Consider the following 27,630-nt stretch of genomic DNA (forward strand, 5'->3'; position numbering starts at 1 on the left):
CACTTAGACCCCACCCTAAATAATTTGCTGTTATTGGACATTCTCCAGTCAAATGCAAACATTTTCAATATGTTCCTTTGGCAACTGCATTTCTGATAACATTCCCAATTGTTGATTTAAAATTAATTTTGATTGTTTTAGGGGTCAGGTAAATCTTGTACAAGTATTTAAATTGGATTCATTAATGTTTCGTGTCTCATAAATGTTGCTGATTATACAATAACCTTAACTCATTGATAGTCGCTGAGCTCGTAGCCTGGTCTTCATTCCACCTTTGCCGAGTATAACGTGAAGTAATCAATATGCGCCAATATGCGCTTACATGCTGCACACTCCAATATTGTAACTTTTTTTCTGTTTTCAGACAGCTAATGCAATGCAGTCAAGAATCTTAATCTGAGAAAATTTAAACCTGTGAAACCCCTTAGCCTGAAACCCCTTCATCTCTTGAAGGATTACAAATAGTACAGTAAAAGATCTGAGAGCACACACCATAAACCCATCATTCAGTTTAACTGCTCAAAATCATATAGCCTTGATGATCTCGAAAATGTGGACATTCAGCTGTACGCTATGCCCAAAACTAGTAATTTACAGCTCAGCTTTCTACTGACATCAGAACAGACTTTCAACAATGGATTAAATGCCGTCAATCTTTGCATTGCATTTCAGAGCTCCAGTCCCAAAACAATAGTCCTTGCAATGCCACATAAAGGCATCAGCGTTCAGTCCTTTCATGGGCAGATCATATTTGCTACTAAACTAAGCAGGAGTAGGTTGTGGTTAAACTGCCTAACCATAGTGGTGTACAAATGACAGGGAGCTCATCTTTGTCATAACTATTTTGCATCACTACCAACAAACCCTTAAATTTCGGCCTTACTAAATTACATCTCATAAAACTGCATTCAATTTTCTAAATTTCCATTCACCGAGGTGGAAAGGGGTATTTGCATGCACAGAACCTTGCTTAGGAAAACCCATAACCTTAGCTGCAACCATCCTATCCTTAGTGGTCAATTGATGTCACATGGGCTTCTCTTGAGGAAGGCTTCGCCCCAACCATAAATTGTTGCCAGTTGCACACAAAAAATTAAAATTCAACAGATCTGTAAGTGAATGGTCTCTTGAAGGCCTTGTGTACCTTCCATTTCAAGAGGGTTCTGAACAGGTGCCCCTTGATCTCCAGTAAAAAAGTATACTTATTAATGCCTTGTTTGATACTTACTTCATGCCCTACTATATTTACACTCATCGCTCATGTTTCAGAATTCTGCTTCGTTCTTTTAATTAAGTCATAAAAAAGACCAACAGCTTTAAGTCAATCCATTATATCACTGACCTGTCCCACAAGGGACATTCAAAATGACAATTAGTCCAAGAGTATTCCAAGGCCTCCCTATCCACTTGTGGTAGGGCAGGCCGGATAAAACGACGTGGAGGCTTGATGTATTTCTTAATGGTGGTAATTTTATTTGGTCTCTGAAGTTCACAACCCATAAGGGACTCCTTGGTGTAACACGGCTCTCCCTCTTCCTTCCAGTGGTCCTGTTTCTTCTTCCGACCATCTCCTGGATGGGTGTTTTTCCCAGAGGCTCGGAAATGAAGAAAGAGGAGCAGTCAGTAAATGGGCTTAGTAGGAGAGACACACACCCTTCACCTCTCCCGTTTGGTGCATCAGGGAAAGGAATGTGGGGGATTTTAACCAAAGAAAGAAAGTATAATAGAGGAATGATTCTTCCGGGCTTTTACCAAACGTAGGGGTAGATTATGATGGCGGTGAATCCGCATCCTCCGGGCCGGTGGAAGCCACTGCTGGCCCGGAGGATGCGGATTCACCGCCGCAGTCCCTGACAACACCACCCACCAGATTAGGATGGCGGTGGGATCAGCGGCAGACGGCAGGTCCGTCCGCCGCTGATTCGCGGGGTGTAGACCGCTATTTGGTGGCGGTGTCTGCAAGACACCGCCAGCCAAGTTAGGAAGCGTGTGTAAACATGCTTTTCCGCAGCGTTTTTTCCGCCGTGAAAAAGCATGTGGACCTTTGCTTCTGGGGGCCCTTGCGGGCCCCCCAGGGTGAAGGGGGGGTGGGGGTGCACATGGGGGTACCTATGGTACCCCCCTGCATGTGCATGCACAAAGCGGCAGGCACCGCGCGGTGTCTGCCGCTTTGTGCATGCAAATGCAATGCATGCATTTTTAACATTGCGGCGGGTGCTGCTTGAAGTAGCACCCACCGCAATGTTAAAGATACAGGATGTGACCTCCAGGGTGCCGGTCACATCCTAATTGGCATGGAGGGAACGCCGCTGCCCTTGCGGACGGTCCCTCAGCCTCGGGGGTGGCGGACGGACACAAGTCCGTCCGCCATCGTAATCAGCCCCGTAGTTTGCAGGTCTTTCTCTCTGCTCGTGGGGAGCACCAACTAAATATAACTGCCTAACGGCGGTGACTTCCGGTACCCCGTCTTTGGATACCCATTACGTGCCTTTATAGGGAGGATCAGGGGGGGGGGGGCTTTTAGGATGTGTCTAGTGAGGACAGACAAAACAGTGCTAGGTGCTTTTCCTTTCATGCTCCCCACCTTCCCGTCCCCTCCCAATGTGCTTGTTTCCTAAGCAGCTACCCACCCGTCCCGTTAGCACTTACCAGCTCCGCAGCAACTCTCCAGAGTTGGCACCACAGTTCCGCATCCTCCGGTGGACACCACCATTCCTCGCTCCACCTCTCGGATTGTTCCTCCACTTCACCTTCCTCTTGTGGTCCCTCTTCTGGAGTTCGCTGGATGTCGGTCCATCTCGAGTTGTCTCCATCTCCTTCCAACGGTTCCGGCTCTCTCTTGGTTGTCTCCGGCTTGCCGGTTTACACTCTCTCCACGAAAGTTCTTCCGGGGTTATCTCCGCCTCTTGGTGCATAGTTCAACCACATGACACGGAGGGGTTATTTCCCGGAAGTGGATGGGTTCCTTGTTTTGTTTCCGGGTCACGTCCTGCCTCCGGTTGTCAGAACGCGAACCCTTGTATGGGAGTACAGGTATGTCTTGGGGACCGGGATAGACTTCCTCACACCACCACAAATGATTAACTTCATATCTCTTAAGCGCCATGAAGCAAACACCATGATGACTTTTTTTTATTTACCATTTATGTCTTGGCCTACTCTATTGTAAATCCCTCACATTCGCATTTGTGATCAATACCATCCTAAATTTTACATTAAACTCCCCTAATGTGGGCGCTAATCAACTATCTTCTTTAAGCACTCTTCTTTTTCATCAAAAGTCTTAAGGATTTCTCCTTGCTGGCATTTTTTTGTAGAATTTCGCAAGCCCATGGGATGATATTAGGTGATCTTTATCTTTGGTCGCTGGTGCCTTCAACATCACTTTCAGTCTCATCTGCTCCTGGAAGGTGGCATACATTAGACAGGACAAAGAAGGCACCATTAGCTGGCATTTTTTCCTTTCTTGACTAATAAATCTTGTACTCTGACCTAATGCAAACGCATGATAATGTCCCACCTAATCACAGCCATGCATTCATACCTGAAAAGAATTATAGTGCCTTGCGAATCCTCTGACAAACATGTACCTCACCTGGCACAAACCTGAAGGACAGGCCCCAGGGTGTATATTAACTTAGTTGTACCCGGTTACAAATCAACAACGCTAAAAACTGCTGCCTCACAAAAGTGGCAAGCATTTGTGCGGTACGGGACTGTTTATGTGCCACACAATATATACTACTAGCATCAGGACGACATTACCACATTAATAGCACTTCATTTGTTTTGCTCTTTCTGTTCAGTCTCTTAACAGCTCACAGATTCATGGCAATGCCATATCACTCTGATTTCACCTCCCCAAATTGACTTTCCTTTTTTTCATCTCGTTCACATATACAGCCCTATACATGATGCACACCCCAGCAATAACCACTGCTTACATCAGGATTACGCGAAAGCAATTTTTTTTAACCTTAACTTTATTTTTGAATGTTTGGAATAATTCACTAGCTGTGATAGCCTTTCAAAACGTTTGCCGTGTGTAGCTAAATGGTGTAGTACACTGAAAGAAATTGGCTAGCACATTAATCATATCCAAGAAAGTAAAATAAGAGTATGGAATGACAATTTTATGCTGCACTGTCAGATTGGTTGATTCACCTGACCGCATACATGTCCCGAGAAAAGGGGACTACAACAAACACTTTTCTTTAAGCACATTTGTTAACTCTGAGTGCTATCGTTCAATCTACCAAACCTGGTTGTAGTCCACTTCATATAGTTAATAGAAACCTCGTGAATATGCTGTACACAATGTAGGCCGAAAAAACTGTAATGTGCTTCTTCTAGGTCAGTCAGCCAAGTAGGGCCAACAACTTATTTCGTTCATTCTGCCTCCTCTATTCCACCTTCCATCACACCACCACATTCCCAAGTTTTCTTCAGTGGCATTGAGCACCTTAAGACACTGATCCGTTTCTGGTGACTCGAGCGGGATCCTGCACCTCTATTTACACCAGTGGGGCTTCCATCTGTGCGTCTTTGCACCTGTACTTTAGATTGCATTCGTGCTGCAAGAGATTTTCTTACATATACTGGGTATGCACCTCACTGTGGAATCAGGGATCAAGACCTGTTTACTTCTGGTTAAGCGGTACAAAAGGGGGTGGTGATGGACGGAGCATCTGAATCAATCAAACACTCACACCCAGTCAAAAGATCTGGGTTTAATCCATCACCGTTCTTTAGCCCACTCTGCCACCCCAGTTCAGACATGGCTATATGCAAATCAGTCTGACCCTGTGCCTCATGGGAACAGTGCAGCCCGAACTGCCAAGCCATGTCTTCCCTGGACCGGAAACAAGCTTCCGAGGACCGGTTTCTGGCATTCCAGCCGTCTTCAGCCCGGCTTGCTTGAATCCAGTGGCAAAGTGAGCAAGGGACTCACGTCTGAGCATACCCTGCCACACTTATGGCGGCCAAAAGCGGTACAAAAGGGGGTGGTGATGGACGGAGCATCTGAATCAATCAAACACTCACACCCAGTCAAAAGATCTGGGTTTATTCCATCACCGTTCTTTAGCCCACTCTGCCACCCTAGTTCAGACATGGCTATATGCAAATCAGTCTGACCCTGTGCCTCATGGGAACAGTGCAGCCCGAACTGCCAAGCCATGTCTTCCCTGGATCGGAAACAAGCTTCCGAGGACCGGTTTCTGGCATTCCAGCCGTCTTCAGCCCGGCTTGCTTGAATCCAGTGGCAAAGTGAGCAAGGGACTCCCGTCTGAGCATACCCTGCCACACTTATGGCGGCCAAAAGCGGTACAAAAGGGGGTGGTGATGGACGGAGCATCTGAATCAATCAAACACTCACACCCAGTCAAAAGATCTGGGTTTAATCCATCACCGTTCTTTAGCCCATTCTACCACCCCAGTTCAGACATGGCTATATGCAAATCAGTCTGACCCTGTGCCTCATGGGAACAGTGCAACCCGAACTGCCAAGCCATGTCTGCCCTGGAACGGAAACAAGCTTCCGAGGACCGGTTTCTGGCATTCCAGCCGTCTTCAGCCCGGGTTGCTTGAATCCAGTGGCAAAGTGAGCAAGGGACTCACGTCTGAGCATACCCTGCCACACTTATGGCGGCCAAAAGCGGTACAAAAGGGGGTGGTGATGGACGGAGCATCTGAATCAATCAAACACTCACACCCAGTCAAAAGATCTGGGTTTAATCCATCACCGTTCTTTAGCCCACTCTGCCACCCCAGTTCAGACATGGCTATATGCAAATCAGTCTGACCCTGTGCCTCATGGGAACAGTGCAGCCCGAACTGCCAAGCCATGTCTTCCCTGGACCGGAAACAAGCTTCCGAGGACCGGTTTCTGGCATTCCAGCCGTCTTCAGCCCGGCTTGCTTGAATCCAGTGGCAAAGTGAGCAAGGGACTCACGTCTGAGCATACCCTGCCACACTTATGGCGGCCAAAAGTGGTACAAAAGGGGGTGGTGATGGACGGAGCATCTGAATCAATGAGGCACAGGGTCAGACTGATTTGCATATGGCCATGTCTGAACTGGGGTGGCAGAGTGGGCTAAAGAACGGTGATGGATTAAACCCAGATCTTTTGACTGGGTGTGAGTGTTTGATTGATACAGATGCTCCGTCCATCACCACCCTCTTTTGTACTACTTCTGGTTAAGAGCAGCATTGTAATTGTAATTGCATTTATATAGCGCGTACTACCCCTGACGAGGCGTCAAAGCGCTTTTTCGGCAAGTAGCCCCCTACTCCGGGAGCCATAGAGGATTAGTGTTGAATTAGTATAGTGAAACATATAAGTACATTTTAAGTGGTGGATAGGTTAGTCAGTTATTTGGATTTGGAATGATAGCAGAAGTATAGAGGAGGACAAAGGTTTGTATTTATATAGCGCTTGTTGATGCACGCTATTCAGGAAGCCTACAAAGGATTAGTGATGAATTATTATGGTGAAATATGAAGTAATTTCAGTGGTGGATATTAGTCAGTTACTTGGAGTGAGAAGAATAGCGGAGGAATAAAAGGGGAAGAAAGATTTGCATTCATAAAGCACTTGTTACCCCTGATGGGTGTTGAATCGCTTTTCTGGTGAGTAGCACGCCACTCCGGAACCCATAAAGGATTACTGTTGAAAATTAGTATAGTAAAAACACAAAAAAGGAAGTAATTTGAGTAGTGGATATGTTATTCAGTTATTTGGGTAGTATATTAGTATAGTTTAATATGGAATTTGAGAAGTGAACATGTTAGTCTGTTAATTTCGATTGAAAAGGATAGTGGAGGGATAAAAGAGTGAAAGATTTTTTTTAGGTCTTAGCAATAGGAGGAGGCTTTTGGATGAGTAAAAAGGAATTTTGGAGGGGAGGACTCAGAGGAAAGAGTTTAGAAAGGTTTGTTTTAGGAGATCGGTATAGTAAAAGAGGTGTCAGATGGTACAAGGAGGGGTAGAGTAGGAGAGAGTCTAGAAAGGGGTATTTTGGCAATCATAGTAGTGGTATGGGGTTTGGGATAAATGATAGAGTGGATGTAGAGGATATATTGATAGATGTATAGGATGAGAGATAGGGTAGTGCATTGGAAGGAGTAGTAGAAGAAGTTTGAGATGAGTCAGAAGGTTGGGCTAGAAAATACATTGAGCAAAGTATAGGCTGAGAAATAGGGTAGTGCATTGGAAATGCTAAATTAGAAGAAAGTGATAAATATGTAGATCCATAATTACATTGAAAATATATGTGTTGCAAGAGTTACAAAGTGTGGTGGTGTGCAGTGTATGTGTTGTGCGTTAGTGTTATTATGGTAGAAGGGAGAGGAGGGTGTTTGTTGGACAACTGATGGAAGTTCTGTTAGGTGTAATTACAGCAGGGAGAGTGTGTCTTAATGGGATGTATTTATGTATGGTGTTGATTGGTGTTGTGTTAGTGATGAGTGTATTGATTAGTGGTATAGGATAGAGTTGTGTACTGTTTGTAGGTGATGGTGGATGTGTGTGGTAATTGGGATAGTAGGGTGTGTAAATGTGGTTTGGTTGGGTTTGTAGTGCAGGTTGGTACATTATTCTGTGCATAGTGTTGTGCTTGGTGTACATTTGGTGTGGGTGTGTTGCTCTGTTTGTGGATGTGGATGGTGTGGGCTGGGTATCCGTAATGAGAAAAAGGGCAGCATTTCTGGCCCTAGTCCTGACCAGTCTCGAACAGGCTCAAACAGGCAGCAGCCCTTGACCTCTCCGCCCTTAACAGGCTCAAACAGGCAGCAGCAGACACAGATGCTGTCATGTCACGTGTTGTAGAGTCAAAGGCACTGTATGATGTCACAACACTGATGGGACTGATGGACAGTTATCTGTTCATCTGCATAAACCTCCCTGCACACATTTCATGAAGTATATGCAGCATGCTACCCTTTCAATGAATATTCAACTAGATGCTTTAATCAGATATTCTTTGTAAACCTTATCAACTTCTGGTTCCCTGCCCTTAATTAATAGACTGTACTATAGATTAGATTAAAGGGTCTGCCCCTGCTCTGTTGGCTAAGATCTAGTTTTAGCACACACCACCTCCCATCAAAGATGGTGGAGAATCTACATTTGTCTGGGAAAGCGTGGAGTTTCACAGGGTAGAGAAACTCCTTTGTCTTCAAGTGAAGCTAATACGAATGTAGATTAAGATCAAAGTAAACTGCTAGCCTGCTGCATCAAATATGGTAATTGTAGGGGGTCACAAAGTATGTTTTCTCTCACCACAGTGATTACCAAAATGTTGAAGTGCACCAAATACAGTACAACTGTTGCAAACCACATGCTAGGGACTGTTTGGCGATTAAGATATTGAAGACAGTTGACAAACCGCACTAAGCGCCCAAAAAACTGGAAAATAGGAAATGCTCATAAGCCCCTCATGGCATGATGAATGTAAAGACTTATGAACTTCGCCTGAAGAAGCGCCCCACTGCCCAAAATCCATTGGGGAGTGCAAAGGCTGAGTTGGAGTGGTTTAGTTGCTAAAGTACAAGAGTTGGATGTATGTTGAGTGTATTTAATCACAATATGGGATGTTAACATATGTCTTGAGGACTATTAATTGAGTAATATAATTTTGAAGTTGAAAAATGAGTACATGCTTTATATGAGATTTGGAGCAGTGAGTGTATACACAGTTTCAAGACTGGACAGGCCTAAAGTCCATGCAGTTAAGCAGTGGAAGACTGTAGGTTTTCTTGGTTATTGCAAATGGAAGTTTTGCTGGAGTTCTAGACCGGTGAACCCAATACCAAGAGTCCCATTAAGCAGTTACAACACTTAACACCAAGTGAATAAGGGAGGTTAAGAGTAGTGCCAATTATAGAATCATTTAACTAGGTCACGTGATTGTGTGCCAGTGGCCATGGAGCTGTGAGGACCGAGACAGAAGGGAGGCCTACACAGGGAGCAAAGGAAGGCAGCACTATGGTCACTGGCTTTTGAGCTGCGACTTCTAGTTCCTTAGCAAGAGAATGACATCTTCCTGGGCGTTTGGCAGGATGTCATATTCATGTCCGCAAAATTCCCTGGTGATTTACCAACCACAAATGCACGTTGGGCCCTTTGACGACACTCTCGGACATGTAAAAGAATGTTTGAAAGTAACAATAAAGACCATACACTGGGCATGTGTCGGAAATAAACTGCAGTATTAGTAAACAAGCGTTTGTGAGTTTAAAAAATATAATGAAGCCAAAAGTAAATTAACTACAAACATTTTAGCAAAAAAAAGCTGCAAAACAAGCTCTACAAAATCCTATAGTCTCATAATATGTCAGAAAGTGCCGACCGCAAAACATCCATCCTGTTGTATTAACTAGAAAAAAAATGAATCGGGCCGTATTATGCATTGTGATTGTTTGCGCCCGGCGCACCTCTTAAAAGGTGCCCCCCGGCGCAAGCAATCCCTATGCGCCCTATTATGATGTGTGTGCTGCCCCCAGGGCAGCCACGAACTCGCGCTAGCCTGGGGGCAGCACATTCATGTGAAAACACGGAGCAGCTGCTTTGTGTTTTCACTGAGCAGGCGGCACCCGCCTGCACTTTTACAGGGTAATAGAGATAGGGTGACCAACCGTCCGTAAATTTCACGGACAGTCCGTAATTTAGATCTCACGTCTGTTGTCCATGAGGATCCCTTTTACGGACGCCTTTTGTCCGTAATTTTGGCCATCACAGGGAGCAGCACTGCTCCCCTGTGAGAGGCCTCACCTTCCTGATGGGGCGCCTCACGCTCCTCCTTGAGCACAAGAGCAGCCCCTCCCACCCATTGTCATTCTGTACAGGGCTGATTGCCACATACTGAATGACAATGGGTCAGTCTGGGCTGGTAGCATGTGGCGGCCTCCTCCTGCCTCAGTGTACAGCAGGGCATTCCTATCAAATAAAAGGTAAAACGCTTATGCTGCAACTTTAGCAACCTTAGAAAACAGTTTGTATAAAGAAGCCTGTAAAATACGTTAAAAAGAACGGGTTATCGTTCTTTCACTGTCTTATCATTTTAACTGAAGTATTTTCAATATTATATACAACAAAGCCATGGTTGCTGCTTTTTTATTTTAAACAACTAACAACCATTGACAAAGCCAATAGTCCTGGTTTTTGTTGGTGTAATGATACTTGCTGTATTGTATATATATCTAGATGCATTGACCTAAACAACATAATATCAGTAGGGCGGAACACTATGCTAGCGCTGATTTTTAGCCTAGGTGTTTTAAACCACGCCCTTAATTACATCGAACACCCCCTTTGAAAAGACCCCCCCATTTTTTTACACCACTTAAAGCCCTGGAAACAACACCATGTCACAGTCACCTCACATCCTGGCACTGTGCATCATGCATGACTCATGACTTCTACGTTTTCAGTCTGCCTATGTGCAGAGGCATAGTGAACTTTCCCCCACCACCCCACGCTTTAGGAACTACAGCGAGGGTGAAGTTATTTATGGGCCTCTTCTGACTGCAACTCTGCAGACAAAGGCTCAGCTCATAATGTGAAAAGGTGGGTGAGTAAATAAGTGAAGGAATGTGTGAATGGCTGGATAGATTAGTGAAAGGATGAATGGGTGAATGAAAGGGTGAATGGATAGATGGATGGATGGATGGATGGATGGATGAGGGAAAAGGTAAATAGATGGATGTATGGGTGGAAGGGTAGATGGATGGATAAAAGGGTGGATGGGTGTATGAAAGGATGGATGAGTGAATGCTTAGATGATGACCCGCAAGTGAATGGGTGGATAGATGAGTGAAATGATTGGTGGATGGAATTGATATGTGAAAGGGTGAATGGATGGATGGATGAGTGAAAGGGGTAGATGGGCAAACGGATGAATAGATGAGTGAAGAAGTGAAAGGGTGGATGTATGAGAGAATGGGTGGATGGCTGAGTGAAAGGATGGATGAGTAATAGGATCAATGGATGGAATTAATGAATGGATGAGTAGATGGATGGGTGGATGATGGATAAGTGAAAGGGGAATGGAGAGAGAAAGGGAGGATGAATGACTAAAAGGGAGAATGAATGACAGAAAGGGTGAATGGGTGGAAGAATAAGTGACTGGGTGGATGGATGAGTAACTCAATGAATGGCTGGATGGATGAGTGAATAGATGGATGGGTGGAAGAGTGGATGGATGACTGTACGGATGGATGAGGTGAAAGGGTGGGTAGATGAATAATGGATGGATGGATGAGTGAAAGGGTGGATGGAGGGATGGATGAGTGAAATGATGGACGCAAGGATATATGGTGGATAGGTTTGCAAATGGTTTAATATGTTTGGATATAAATGGGCACACAGATGGAAGGACAGAATATTTGGTGAAAGACTGAATAATAGATAAAAGAATGATGACACCTTGTAGCACCCATTATCTTAAGTAACATTTCCTATACGTTGACTTTCACGTTTATATGAATCATTGTCTCTATATAATGTGTGTGATGTAATGCACTCCGACACCCTGCCCTACATAATTGGAATGAGTAACACTATAAGAGAAATTAAATACACATGAGAAACGGTCTAAGTGAAGAGGAGGGGCACCATTGGAGGGTGGCAGCAAGGCAGGACTGGCCGGACCGGGCATCGGGTGTTTCCCTGGGAGGCTAGAAAGGGGGGGAGCGGTTTTGTTACTGGGGGCTGGCACTGCAAAGTTCCTTGTATATCCAGTAGTTTTCAATCAACAATAAAAGCGGCCTCACATATATTCAGGTGTGGTTCACTATTGTCTGGTGACTAATGTATCTGCTGGAGTGAGATGCGAATTTTGATTCGTCTAGGGTAGCAAGCGGCGGCCATACTGAAAAACCGTGAAGTGCACGATTGTCTCAACCTAATATAAACTTATTTTGACTTGTACTTAGATGGTTGTCTATTTACTTACTTATATACTATTGCGCAACCACCTCTGACGTGTCTGTAAAACTTACCTTTTGTCCCGAAGTTTTGTCCTGAATTTTGACCTTTTGTCCTGAATTTTTGTCCTGAATTTTGACCCTTTGTCCTGAATTTTTACACTCACTGTCCTGAATTTGCACCTATGCCAGTTGGTCACCCTAAATAGAGATCCTCTTGCAGGCGGGTGCAGTCAGCGACTGCACCTGCCTGCAAGGGGATGTCTGGGGTCCATGGGACCCTCTTTACCCCCTGTAGAGGGCTGCTGTCAGCAGGCGCACTGAAAGTGTGCCACCTTTTTAAAGGGCGCAGAGTCATAGGAATTACCTTGCCCCTATGCAAATGAGGGAACACCCTCTGAAGGTAGCGCTTGCGTTTTTTGTACGCCTGCAAGGGGATGTCTGGGGGTCCAAGGGACCCTCTTTACCCCCTGTAGAGGGCTGCTGTCAGGAGGCGCCACTGAAAGTGTGCAACCTTTTAAATGGCGGAGAGTCATAGGAATTTCCTCACTCTTATGCAAATGAGGGAACACCCTCTGAAGGTAGCGCTTGCGTTTTTTGTGCGCCAGCGCTATCGGTATAGAAGGGGACGCGCAACCGTCTGCACCCCCTCTATAATACCAAAGTGCCCCGGGGGTGCTCAAAGTGGGCACAAACGCCTGTTGCGCCCCCGGGGCACTTATTGTAATAAGTCCCTGGTGGTCATTGATAAGATCAGGCTCGCACTCGAGTCCTGGCAAAAGCATTAAAGAAAGCTGCAGTGAAAAAAAAAAAGAATACCTTTTTATCTACCATGCTTATACGAGATAATTCATTGAAGGTGTGATAATTGGTTGCACTTTTAGATGCAAAATAGTCCCTCGTGCATTGCTGTCACCATAGGTGGCAGCAGAATGATAGAGCCAACATCCAGTGGCGTTTTGTGAGAGGGGGAGGGACTAGTTGCCCCTGTCTATTTGTAGATATAGAATTAGTAACACTAGGCAACATAAAACTCAACGCTGCCTGTGGCCAGCACTAAAAATGACACTTCTGCAACATTTACACAAATGTGAAGAAAACATCTACTGTCCCTCTGACATTAAGCGCCTCAAAAAACCACCTACGGACCATAATTTTGGGACAAATTGGCGTTGAAAAATACATTATTATGTGTTAATGTCATTATCACTGTGATACCATTACATGTGCAACCCATTTAAGAGAAAGTGTGGCAACAGCAAACAAACTGTGAATTAAATACATATTTTTTTAGACCGGAAAATCCAGGTTTATTATTTCATTAAAGTAAACTCTGCTTTCTTTCTGCAGGCGTGCCTGCAAGCATACGAGCAATTCGCTGGCAAAAAGAGTTGTCCTATGTGTAGAAAAACACAGTATCAGACCAGAGTGATACACGACGGTGCTCGCCTGTTCAAGATTAAATGTGCAACAAGGTAAGGATTACTCTCTATGTGGTCATTAGAGAACCGGATGAAATTGGGACCTAACAAAGTAAAAAAACTTGACCACAATTAATCTTTTTTGGGGTTATATTTTTTCATTTTTAGAATTCAGGCCTGTTGGCGTGGATATGTAGTTCGAAAATGGTATAAAAAGCTTCGACTTACTGTACCTCCCAGAGATGCCAAACTGAGGAAAAGATTCTTTGAAGATAAGGTATACACTCTTGTTTAATCATTCTTTTTTACCTTGTTTTGCAAATATACACTTTGGAAAAGTGGAACAATATTTCTTTTGAGACTGGGAGTCCTACAACCATAAAACAGGTCGTTTTAATGGGAAGCATTCTGTTGATTCTGGAAGTAGAACAAATTCCAGGGTCTTGCCTATACAGGCACTAAGCTTTCCCAACTACTCAACCTTGTTTCCGGTGAAAATGTTCATTTTATTTTGAATATTGATGTAATTTAATGTTGTATATTTATTCTAATTGTACAACAAAATAAAAACAAATGATACAGCACTATAAACTTACATTAGAATTAAATCTTTGATTAATTTAAATATGTTAAATTTAATTAAAAACATGTTACGTTTCAATCAAAAAAGTCCCCATATAAAGTAAAAACATTTTTTTATTATGCATTCATAATTATTAAAAGCGATTTATAGAATTAGTTAAAAGAAATGTAACTATATTTTAATAAAACGTTAATGTTACATTACTTCAAATGTTTTTTAAAGGGGTAGGTAAAATATTTTATGATTAAATAATGAATATGGTTTCTTTTTATATTTTATTTTAAACAATAAATTCTGTTGATTATTTGCGACTAATTGTGATTAAATTAACATTATTTCCTATGGGGCTTTATTTAAGCCCCTACTGCTAGTATTTTCTTGGGAGAGTGTTGCAGTACCAATGGTTGGCCATGTTGGTGCTGGGCTTACTCCAGATCTGATCTGATCTGGAGTAATTTACTTCTATCTTTGGCCCTTTTTTTGGCTATAATAAGCACAGAAGTGCAGTTTTTGAATAAAAATGGGCTTCCTAATTGCCAGTGGTTGCAAGGCCCTCCCTAAACCCCTCCTTACTGCTCCATAAACCCATCCCATTTCATAGTAAGTATGCCCCTTATTCCAGCCACTCACTCTGGTCCCTCCCACATTTACTACTAAGTAACATACTCACAGATGTGATGAGTACCCCTTACAAAAGCTAGGAGAGGTGGCATTTTGCACTTGTAGGTTTGTGATATAATTATGTAGTTCTTTAGTTATACTATTGTAGTCCTACTAAATGTACTACATAATGCAGGATGCTTCTTTCTGGTCCAGAGAGGACCTGGCTTGGCAGTTCAGGCTGGACTGTTCCTATGAGGAGCAGAGTCAAGAGTGATTTGCATATGGCGTCCCGGTCCAGCCTGAGCAAAGGCGCTGAGGTCTTAGAAGCTAGTGCACAAAGACGAAGGGGGCCACTTGAAAAGCCCTGCACAGGGGGACTTACAGTTAAGTCCAGTGTATCTCCTCGGAGGGAGGTGGTCACAAGGGCCTGGGGACCAAGGAAGCATGTCTGGGGCCGTTGGGGCCGGGTGCAGAGCGAACAGGTCAGCCGGGCGTTGTGCATCTTGAGGTCCTTGCTGTTAGGAGCAGGCAACTTGGAGGGGCAATCTTGGGACAGCTGTACCACTCAGGAAGTGGATCTTGGGAGTCTTGAAGTCCCTCCATGGGTACTTGCTTCTGGTGCTTTGGGAGTCCGGAGTGAACTCTTCTTCTCAGGTGTTTGCCGTTGGGGGTCTGGTACCCTTGGTATTAGTACGCCCCAGCTCCGGTAGGTCATGGTGCCTCCAAACTTGGTGGGGAGGCAGATCTGACCCTTCAAAGCTATAGTACCTTTTCTTGCTTTGGTGCTGCATCGAGGTCTTTGGCAGCAGCAAGTCGACAAACAGAACTTCACGGAATTGATGCTTGCGGTGTGCAGGTGAGTGATACCTTCACTTCGAGGGAGCTTCACTGCAATTTCTTGAAGGCTGGAGGTGCTCCAGCGTTTATGGAGTCCTTTCAGGTTTCAGGACGACACAGCAGCAGCGATTGTCGAGTCTTGGGAGCAGCTGGTAGGGTTTGGTGCCTTTTTATTCTGCAGCAAGACTTCAGTGCTCGAGCAGCGGGTCTTCTTTATCCTGGTCTTTTCTTGTCCATCAACTCTCATGTTCAGGTCTCGGGTGCCAATTAAATAAGGAATTTAGGAGTGTTACAAGAGGAGACAGGTGAAAGCCAATGGGCTACTTACCTTTAGGGTGTCTACACCCTCTAGTGAAAGAAGCACTACCCTAGTCCTGACATGAGGTTTTCTCACCATCCCAAGATGGTGGAATTTCAGGAGAGGGGTGCACATAGCCTGCCCTGCCCTATGGGTGGTGTAGGCTAAGTGGGGACCCCCTTCCTAATCTAACTGATTTTCACACCTTTCCTCACACCAAAAGTGGAGCAGGAAAGGGGCATCGAGGTTCCTGGGTTGGCTATCAAAGAGCAGGCTTTGTCTCTGTCCTCTGAGAGCGCTGGCTCTAACCCCATGAGGTCAGAAACATGTCTGGTAGTGGCAGGTTTGCGAAAAGAAGTAGGAACCACACCAGTGCTTGGTAGGTTTTATGGGGACCCTCTAAAATGGTCTGCTGTGTGAATTTATTAATACATCCAAACCTGGCATCACTGAGGGTTTATTAAGACAAATGATTGGTACCAAACATCTGCCTAAACTGAATGCAGGGCTGAGCTGTACCAGTGACCAAGGTATTAACACTGAAAAAGAATAAATCGCAAACTCTTGTTACTCATTTGAGTTCTTGTTCAAGGTTGCTGTGTTTTAGACATAGAGGGGTTAAAGACAGGGTGCAACATCACCCTGCACATTAACTTAGTAGCCCAGCTTGCCATTTGCAGGGTGTGCCTCTGTTTCCATCAACAAATCAGACAGATAGGTCTGTGCTCCCCATAGGAATACTTCATGGTACTGGGAACGAGAGGACCAGACATCACAGGAGATACAGCAATGACCGGGACAGGTAAGGGAAGAGAACAATATGGAATTACCCAAACTGAGAAGTCGCTTTTCATACTCTTGGTTATAGTCAAAATAACTCCTTAACCCCTTCAAAAATTGCCGCCTCACGGGCTCATTCTTTTACTATAAATTCAATTCTCTGTAAAGTCCTGGTAAAGCCACCACTGTACTAATACAGAATCACTTTTCAAGTAAAGCAAGATACATGCTTAACATGTGCTTTCTGCTTGAAATTGTACTGTAAACCCTTTACCCTGGGTCCAGCCTGGATGCAACCCACCAGTACTATCTTCCTACCCAGCTGGGAGACTTCGGATTTACCAGGATCATGATTTCCCTGCAGCATCTAGTCTGACGGGGTTCTCTGAGGAGGCAGACTCAGTACATGAAAGCTGTAGGAGCTGGGCTTCTTATCCCCTTTTGATTGACACTGCTAAAAACTATACTACAATAGAGAAAATTAAATAAAGATCAACTCTGAGGTTAACAGAGTCCAATGTGAACAAAGATTGTGTACAATATAACTCCATTAAGATACCTCTATATCATCATTCTGGGCACTGGAATGTACCTCAGCTTTTGTGGTTCACTAAATTCTTTGAAACTGAGCATTATGTTATGTGGTCTATTTCAGGCCTAATTAGAGAGACAGCAGGACTCCTCTTAGAGGAGTCAGCACCAGGGACCAGTCAAGGCTTGAAGGCAGTCAGGTAGAGTTTGTCAATCTGGTTTATAAAGCAGTTTATGGAGCCACATTCTTAACCCTACAACACTTGGAGGAGGACAGGTGCCAGAGGTGCAGCAGAATACACATCACCAGCCTGTGGAGGTGGTTACAGGCTATCATGAGCAAAACCTTGGTTTCCAGAGGGCAGTTCTGATGGCTTCTCAGAATCTGAGTTTTCATGTGAACTGAGATCATCTAATCAAATGTTGTCATCAAAGATTGCTTATTGACTCCATTTGCTTTGAGACCTATGCAGCTTTCACCAAATGGTCTACCCTACTATATCCTCGGGCATTGTTGGTGGCTCGTGAAGAAGACTCTGCATATGGTCCAGTGTTTGAGATCATGGAAAAACATTACCGCTTTATTTCTTTTAGCTAAATGGCCGGTCTTTCACAAACAGAATAATACACGAGGGCACACAATACAGATACAAATGAGAATTGGGATAGAATGCAATACTTTCAATGCACACTCAATGAGAAATTGTGGCAACATTTTAAATATCAGATACACAAAATATAGGTGAGGGCAAAATGGTATTGGGGATGTTTACAGAGAAAATCATAAGATACAAGGACCTTAATTGTAGATGGCCAGCCAGGGAGTGGCGAAAATGGGGAACAAGGTCAATGATCACAAACATTCTACAGAAAAGCTGGAGCACAAAATCAGCCTTCTGATGATTCGGAAACAGTCTTTGACAAACATTTGCAGGCTCTTTTCAGATTATATTGTGCCTTTGTAACCTGGTACCTTGGAGCAAGAATGGGAACAATAAATCCTCAAGAAAACCTCAGACCAAGTAGCTTATAGTTTCAATCAAGAATTAGGTAGCACATAGGCTCAGGTAAGAGTCCGCTGTCTTTAGCTGGCGATGTTGGATCTATAACAAGCACAAATCAGCTAGGCATAGGATGTGTCTGCGATGCCTCCAAGGTCAGTGCAAGATAATAGGTGGCAAAAAATGTGACGAACTCAAGCAGAAACAAGCATTGGTAAAAACCAGTTGTTGTACATTGGCAAGCTGGTGCACTGCTTTAATTTTATTTTATTGCCGGTATGTGCCACAAACAAAAGCATACAAAAACGCAACTGTCTAAATGTGGACATGTGCTTCCACTAAACTATTTTAAAGTAAAAAAAATAAAGTAACCGTAGCAAATAATTGTACTAGAAATGTTCAGGTTTTAGCATGTGTTCTTGAAACGGATATAGAAATCATGTTCAGTTATATTGCACATTGCAGGACAATATGAGTCTTACTGACCAACAGAAAAGGTAATATAGCGCTTGAATTTACATAAACCTGAAGACAGTTCAAAGACAAAGGTGACTAAAAAAATACAAAAGGCTAAAAAATTGAAAGACAAAAAGATAGGCTAAGTAAAGTGCTGGCTCACAGCCAACTGAAGTGCATTTCTTTTTGGGTGAATGTGCACATGTGAAGAGCTAATTTGTCATTCACAGAGCAAGAGGTTCCACGGATGAAGTAGGCTTATCCATTGCCCTATGCATTACGCTGTGTTTGGTAAAAATAAATGTGAATGTAGGTTGAACAGGCCAATGGATGAAAAGGGCTAACCCAAAGGCCCTTTATGTATGTATGTATGAATGTGTATATATTTTAATGTACCTAAGATTACTTTTATTGTATCAATTTGATGTGTTTTATGGGCTGTCCCCAAAATAAATGATTATTACTATAACAGAATGCACACCCCTAGCCCCTGTCACTCCAAAGCCAGGCAGTCAATAATAAGCAAGAAAATATCTACTTTCTAAAAGTGGTATTTTCAAACTCAGAATAGAAAAATCATCCTTACTAAAAGATGCATCTTTATATTCTGAGTTCAGGCATACTAAACTCTATTTTACCATATTGTTCCCAGGGGCAGTTATACTTATAAGATGTTACAAGTAAACTCCCCATTCTATCCTAGGAGATAGATAGACTTTCAGCAGTGAAAACGAAATTGGCAATATTTCACTATCTGGACAGGTACACACATCAGGGCATGTCCTACCTTTCACATACATTGCACCCTGCCCACCGGTGTACCTTGGGCCTACCTTAGGGGTGACTTGCATGTAGAAAAGAGAAGGTTAGGGCTTGGCAAGTGGGTGCACTTGCCAGGTCGATATGGCAGTATGGACTGCACACAGGCACTGCAGTGGCAGGCCTGAGACCCTTTTGCAAGGCTGCATGTGTGGGTGGCACAATCTGTGCTGCAAGCCCACAAGCAGTATTTGGTTTACAGGCCCTAGGCACACCGTGCACTATACTAGGGGCTTAGCAGTAAACCAAATAAACCAATTATGGAAACACTAATCCATGACAACAATTTACAGAGGGAGCGCTTGCACTTTGGCACTGAACAGCAGTGGCAGAGTGCCCAAAGCATCTAGACCAGAAAAAACGAGGTCCAACACACAGCAAAAACACAAGCGGCAAAGGCAAAAATACATTGGAAACCTATGCCAAGGATGCCAGGTCTAAAAATTGCCAACTCCCTTTAAATGATGTGACCAGTACTCCCACCATAAAAAATAAAGGCAGTCCAAGCAGCTACTGAAGCCACAAAATAGAATAAACATAACAGTTCTGTGGGTCTCATTTGTGAGTTACCATGACGTTAAAATACAGTGATCCAATCAAGCCTTGATCTATACAATGACTTCTTGTATTTATTTTACCTATAGATGGTGTATAAATTGCATTAGTGCAGACTTTGCAGTGCTCAGAGGTGCAGTGATGTGAACAATAAAATATGATACATATATACAATAGGGATATCCAAAAATCTAGAAATTAGGCTTCATTATTCAACAAACCTCAGCATGAGAAGGCTATACACAGCGAGGTATCGTGCTAGATGGCATGTTTTGTCCTGGGGAGACATACTGAAATAGAGTCATCAAAACATCGACACTGGATTGGGAATTGTCTAGTATACATGAGGTTCAATACAGAAAGAAGAATTTAAACTGAACTGTACACAGCATAGGTTTGTGTATATCTCTATTGTATGTGTGTCATATTTTGCTTGCTTGTTATTATGAGCTTTAGGTACAAGCTCTAATATTAGGAGATATTAAGTAGACCACTGACAGAAATCCTTGACTAGTTGTTGACCATTCCCACATCACTACTATTTCATTGCAGAGTAGAATTGAGTGTGATGTGACTTATGGTGGTGCGAGAGCGGGCCTCCACCCCGCCGCCCGCACTGCCAAAGCTCACCGAATTACAAGTACTTTTGTAGTCTGGCTGGTGGGCCTTAGGCATTCCCACAACGGTGCCTTTTAGAAAGTCACCTCAATGGGAATGTCAATGGCCATTCCTACATGGTATGGACTATTAAGTCCATGATGCGCAGGAATAGGGGGTGCATGCACACAGGGGGGCACACCATGTGCCCCTCTGCATGTGTCCCCAGGTCCAGAGGCACCTTTGTTTCCTCACACCTCACCTTTTACGGCATGCTCACCACCATGAAAAGTGAAGCAGGGAGGAAACTTGTAATTTGTAAGCATGTTAGGGACTCAGGACCGCTGTTCCGCCACCGGTGATTGCGAATACCCAGCAGTTGCGATGGTCCCCTCACAGTCCGACCACTGCACTCGTAATGTGGCGGTCAGACCACTAGTGCGGAGGTACACGACCGCCACTGCACCTCCACCGCGGGTTCGGCAGTCCCATGGACCTCCGAACTCGTAATCAAGATCTTAATCTCAACAGCAGGTGAAGGTCCATTCCAGACAGCAAACAGTGTGGCACGTATTGTCTGGGCATGCATAAAGGTTAAAAAAGGTGCTTGTAGATTTATGGGGTATTAACAACAGCCTTATCATAGATTGTTATCCTTTGACCCATTGCTTGGCATATCTACTATACTTGTTATGCTAGATCTATTATCAACCAAGCCAGATTCGATCCAGAATTGTAAAGTATATGATTATTAAACTGAAAGAAATATTAAAGCATGAATGCTAGATTAAGCAGAGTTTAAAAAATAATTATGTGCCTAGGGGCTAGCAATAACAAAAGCGAAATGGTGGTTTTATTTCAAGTTGACCTAGTATCTTGCCCATGAAATATTATTGCCTGGAAACTCTTTTTTTGGATAATTCCACACTCACAAAATTTCACTCATTCCTAGGAAGTATGTCTCAAACAGAACAACATTGACACACCAGCACCTGCCAATAAGGAGGTATTTACAGTAGTCTGATTCCTTGGAATGGCTCAATATCACTCAAAATACGAGTCTTCACAAAGTTTGATGTACACATACAAATGTTGCTTAAGATTGGTGGAGAGTTTTATTTGGATGGAGCAGCAAAGAATTTAAGCTGATCAAAGAAGCCATATGGGAGATACCCATATCGTCATGGATTGAAATTGTACGTAGAACCGTCATCACAGATGCCATTGATTATGGCAATAAGACTCTTTCGCTGAAAGGATTTGGCAATCGAGTTCTCTTTTTTACATGGCCGTGGATGAAGACATTGGAGGTCATTTTGGTGATACAGAATACTGCATATTTTTGTCTGGCAGGAAAGAGAGGTGGACAAGATTTAGTTGGGTACAGTAACAAACATGTGTAGCATTTCAGGAGCAAAGAACTTTCCTACAGGTTGCTTGCTTGTTATTATGAGTGTTAGGTACAAGCTCCTTTTCCATTTTGGTGTGGGTTCCCAATAAGGCGTTTGTGATCATTCTTTTATCTGATGACGGCTGATAGCCAGAAACCGGTACTAGGATGCTTGATTCCGGGTCCAGGGAAGACATGGCTTGGCAGTTCGGGCTGGACTGTTCCCATGAGGCACAGGGTCATGGCTGATTTGCATATGGCCATGTCTGAACTGGGGTGGTGGGGTGAGCAAAATACAGATGGATTAAACCCAGATCTGTGACTGGGGTGAATGTTTTGCCATTGTGCATCATTCCGTCCATCAATTGTTGTTTTTGCATTTGTCACCCCGAGTGGGAGGGGCATGCTCAGACGTGAGTCCTGTGCTCTCCATGCCACTGGAATCAAGCTATCCTGGCTGATGACGGCTGATAGCCAGAAACCAGTCCGAGGATGCTTGATTCCGGTCCAGGGAAGACATGGCTTGGCATTTCGGGCTGGACTGTTCCCATGAGGCACAGGGTCATGACTGATTTGCATATGTCCGTGTCTGAACTGGGGTGGTGTGGTTGACAAAATAACCATGGATTAAACCCAGATCTGTGACTGGGGGTGAATGTTTTGCCATTGAGCAACATCCCGTCCATCAATTGTTGTTTTTGCATTTGTCACCCCGAGTGGGACGGGCATGCTCAGACGTGAGTCCCGTGCTCTCCATGCCACTGGAATCAAGCTATCCTGGCTGATGACGGCTGATAGCCAGAAACCGGTCCTAGGATGCTTGATTCCGGTCCACGGAAGACATGGCTTGGCAGTTTGGGCTGGACTGTTCCCATGAGGCACAGGGTCATGACTGATTTGCATATGGCCATGTCTGAACTGGGGTGGTGTGGTAAGCAAAATAACGATGGATTAAACCCAGATCTGTGACTGGCGGTGAATGTTTTGCCATTGTGCAACATTCCGTCGATCAATTGTTGTTTTTGCATTAGTCACCCGAGTGGGACGGGCATGTTCAGACGTGAGTCCCGTGCTCTCCATGCCACTGGAATCAAGCTATCCTGGCTGATGACGGCTGATAGCCAGAAACCGTTCCTAGGATGCTTGATTCCAGTTCAGGGAAGACATGGCTTGGCAGTTCGGGCTGGACTGTTCCCATGAGGCACAGGGTCATGACTGATTTGCATATGGCCATGTCTGAACTGGGGTGGTGTGGTGAGCAAAATAACGATGGATTAAACCCAGATCTGTGACTGGGGGTGAATGTTTTGCCATTGTGCTACATTCCGTCCATCAATTGTTGTTTTTGCATTTGTCACCCCGAGTGGGACGGGCTTGCTCAGACGTGAGTCCCGTGCTCTCCATGCCACTGGAATCAAGCTATCCTGGCTGATGACGGCTGATAGCCAGAAACCGGTCCTAGGATGCTTGATTCCGGTCCAGGGAAGACATGGCTTGGCAGTTCGGACTGGACTGTTCCCATGAGGCACATTGTCATGACTGATTTGCATATGGTCATGTCTGAACTGGGGTGGTGAGCAAAATAACGATGAAGTAAACACATATCTGTGACTGGGGGTGAATGTTTTGCCATTATGCAACATTCCGTCCATCAATTGTTGATTTTGCATTTGTCACCCCGAGTGGGACGGGCTTGCTCAGACGTGAGTCCCGTGCTCTCCATGCCACTGGAATCAACTTATCCTGGGTGATGACGGCTGATAGCCAGAAACCGGTCCTAGGATGCTTGATTCTGGTCCAGGGAAGACATGGCTTGGCAGTTCGGGCTGGACTGTTCCCATGAGGCACAGGGTTATGACTGATTTGCATATGGCCATGTCTGAACTGGGGTGGGTGGTGAGCAAATAACGATGGATTAAACCCAGATCTGTGACTGGAAGTGAATGTTTTGCCATTGTGCAACATTCCGTCCATCTATTGTTGTTTTGCATTTATTTTTGTCTGGCAGGAAAGAGAGGTGGACAAGATTTAGTTGGGTACAGTAACAAACATGTGTAGCATTTCAGGAGCAAAGAACTTTTCTACAGGTTGCTTGCTTGTTATTATGAGTGTTAGGTACAAGCACCTTTTCCATTTTGGTGTGGCTACCCAATAAGGCGTTTCTGATCATTCTTTTATTTAGCCACACATTGTAATTATAGAGGAGGCCTCAATTGTAACAGGTATTGTGTTCTTGGAAATTATATTTCCAACGTAAGTTTTGTGGACTGTAGGGTGCAATTAACCTCAAAGTAGTGGATCTGTACTTGGACCAATATTAAATTGAACATTGTGTTCCTTTGCTATATCATCTTCGCGCTAATGGCCAGGTGGTAAAAAGTAAAGAATATTTAATTAATGTATCTGGTTAGTGTCTGCTTCAGGGCAGAATTGTAACAAGGTCGTACAAAAGAATTGTAGCCTAAAGACTGGTGCCTCATGCCACCACTGAGATAGTACCTTTTTTCTTCCTTAATGGTCACAAGTCAAATACTTTGGCCCTAATGCAGAGTTATGCAGAGTGGGACTTCCACAGGTTTATTGTAGAATTACCACCCACTCAATTACAAGTATTAACCGGCGCAGAATGGAAATGCTATTTGGTGGCAATCTTTTTTGAATGGCCTGCCGGACTTATTAACAGAAATCTTTTTTATAAGTCTGTATATTTTACCAGTGTGCTGTAGCTTTTATCAGAATTTTCTGGAAATAAATTAGTAATTGGTAGCCTGGTGTTCTTTGTACAGTTGCTGTGCTGTAGTGTAGAAAGCATATGCACTTTTAGACCTATTTAAAAAGAAAATCATATTTTGGCAGTCTCTTAAAATTAAACGATCTGTGTGGTTGGTCTTGAATTTTACACATGACATACGTTCCCTCATCCATTGCTGATTCCAGTGGAGGAATGCCGCTATAGAGTTAATCACATTCACCTGAGTCCAAGCAAGCAGCTTCACCTGTATGTGCTCAGTCACTAAGATCCCACCCTAGAAAAATGTATATCAAATGTTTAGAAAAATGATGAGAATCTGAACATAGGGAGAGCCAGGAACGAGGATGAGTTGGGAAGATCAAGGAAATAACATCAGAGATGAAAAACATTAAAAACTGACCTGACCTTCTCAAAAAGTACATATATAGCAAAGCCAAAATCAAAGTGCTCTTTAGTCGCCCAAATGCGCCCAGAGTCTTTGTGTTATTTAAGGGGTTGGGGGCAGGGGTGTTCAGGATGCATGTGCAGAGGGAAACAGAAATAAGAAATGGAGGCGGGATTATGCTAGCCTCTTTTCCAACATTTGAGTGTTGGGTTTTTCGCTCCAGCACCCAGTGCTTGGTCCCGCTTCCGACGTAAAATGGAAGTTTATGGCAGCCACCTCAGTGTGATGCTCTCACTTTGGGCGTTTTTCGTAGCCTGTTTATTTCCTATCATCAATTCTTATGCATTGATCTCCCAAAGACCCATCGTCACTGCTTGTCACAAAGTGGATGAATAAGGAATCTATACTACTATTATAAAGAGAGAGCTGAAACCTTTGAGGCGGGTAAGCTCAAGAAGTACAGCACCAATCACAACACCCAATACAGCATTGTAAAGGACAGGTGCAGCAGATGGGCATAGGCTATACAGCTGCCCACCATATACATTAAAAAGGTAAAAGAACCTCAGGGGGACAGTAGTCCCTTGTGGGCGTCGGCGTTGTGCTGTCAGCAATGGGCGCGGCAAACAACACTTGTGGGCGTTGGCATTGTCAGAGGGGCCTGGCCAAAAACAAAAAAAGAAATGGGCGTGGCTTTCAAGGGGCGCATGGGCGCGGCTTTCACGGGGCGCGGCATTCGCGGGAAGCGCCATTCACGCCTTGGAATTCATGCGCAATTCTTTCACGGGGCGCGGCATTCACGGGAAGCACCATTCACGCGCAATTACTGCTATATGGTGCACCGAAAAAGAAAGGTTTAGAAGACTCCCTTGTGGGCGTGTGCTCACGCCTTAACATATTGCTCCACGGCTCCGGCGGAGGCTAAAGCGAGGCAGCGTAGCAGCCGAAATCACACAGTTAACGATTGCAATTTACTCCGGGGCTCAGGCGGGGCCTCAAGCCAGTCAGCCTACCAGCGTGAATCACACACGCGCAACCCTCGCAAGCACGCTGTGACGCAGGGCACTGTCAGCGTACAAGGATTAACGTCGGGACACAAGGCTCTTGGGGATTACATAAACAACCCACTCCACACCACGCACAAGCTGCAAAGGTTACCGCTGACGACGCACAGATCACGAAGACTCTTCAAATACGTTACAGCTAAGGAGGCATATATCACCAACGCTCTTCCTAACAGTGCATGCACAAGCGGACAAACAAATTGCACACAAACTAACAACTAACGTTAGCCTAGATCAACAACTTCTCAAGACAGGTAAAAGACGACGTGCAAGATCAATGTTAAAGAACGCATAAAAATCCTATTGCCTTTTGCCATACTTACGTAATGCTGCATACCTCCCAATAAATTCACATTTCCTACTATAAACATTGCACACATTATATTTCATCCCCGGACAACGTCAGGACGGGCTGCTAGTCAATTCATAACTGTTGTCACTCAATGAAAGAGCAACGCGTTCTGGACAAAATAATTTGTTTTTTGATATGCTCTTCAGGACCCCAGGGGGTGGCAGCAAAGTTTGCAAAGAAAGGTTCATTAGGCATAACAATGTATTCTAGAGGAAACACCCAGGCGAAAAAACTATTGCATATTTTGTTAGGAAAGTATTCATCATAAGTACCAGTAAAGATTATTATTCAATGACATAGTAAAAAAAATACATAGAGCATGAAGCACATTGGTAAAATTAAATGCATTCAGGAACGGTATTAAGAGATCACATTATTCGGCAAGTGTAAACATCAGCATGCGTAACCAGCCATTTTTTCAAGGGATTCAAACTGGCACAAATGTAAATCACTTTATACAATTAAAATTTCCAAGCCGAGGACGGATACAAATTCCCCCCATCAGGCTTTATAATGTGTGTGTGGGGGGAGAGGGGGAAGAGTGAGGAGGGGGGTCCTGTTCTGGCCAGGCACATGCAATGCCTAGTCTTGCAAATTTAATAGCAAAAAAGACAACTTCAGACTTGAGAAAGGGAATCCTGGCTGACCGATCTAAGGAAATCCGTTTAGGTTCAAAACAGATATTTGAGTTCAACAAATAATTACGTTTGACAAAACACTTGAGTACGATAAGATTGTGGGACACAAGGCTAAAATATGGGCCCTGTCTGCTTCTGTACAATGAAAAACCAAAGGTGATGATGGACGGAGCGTTGACAATACAAACACTCACCCCCAGTCAACTGATCTGGGTTTAATCCATCACCGTTCTTTAGCTCACTCCGCCACCCCAGTTCAGACTTGGCCATATGCAAATCAGTCTGACCCTGTGCCTCATGGGAACAGTCCAGCCCGAACTGCCAAGCCATGTCTTCCCTGGACCGGAATCAAGCTTCCCAGGACCAGTTTCTGGCATTACAGCCGTCTTCAGCCGGGCTTGCTTGACTCCAGTGGCAAAGTGAGCAAGGAACTCACGTCTGAGCATACCCTGCCAACTAAGGGCGAACAAAGAAAAACCAAAGGTGATGATGGACGGAGCGTTGACAATACAAACACTCACCCCCAGTCAACTGATCTGGGTTTAATCCATCACCGTTCTTTAGCTCACTCCGCCACCCCAGTTCAGACATGGCCATATGCAAATCAGTCTGACCCTGTGCCTCATGGGAACAGTCCAGTCCG

At 44.2% G+C, this 27,630-nt stretch overlaps 1 protein-coding gene across 2 annotated transcripts in view; it reads left to right on the forward strand.

The window, feature by feature from the left end:
• The window catches only part of RNF32 (ring finger protein 32), a 359,225-nt gene that overhangs the window by 174,017 nt on the left and 157,578 nt on the right, over positions 1-27,630 (forward strand). For both annotated transcript variants that reach the window (XM_078664354.1, XM_078664353.1), the window contains exons 6-7: positions 13,276-13,400; positions 13,515-13,623. In XM_078664354.1, coding sequence (XP_078520480.1) covers positions 13,276-13,400; positions 13,515-13,623 — 234 coding nt within the window. The remainder of the gene's footprint in view (positions 1-13,275; positions 13,401-13,514; positions 13,624-27,630) is intronic.

The sequence above is a fragment of the Lissotriton helveticus genome, chromosome 10, assembly GCF_964261635.1.
Source record: "Lissotriton helveticus chromosome 10, aLisHel1.1, whole genome shotgun sequence".
In the NCBI taxonomy this organism is placed as follows: Eukaryota; Metazoa; Chordata; class Amphibia; order Caudata; family Salamandridae; genus Lissotriton; species Lissotriton helveticus.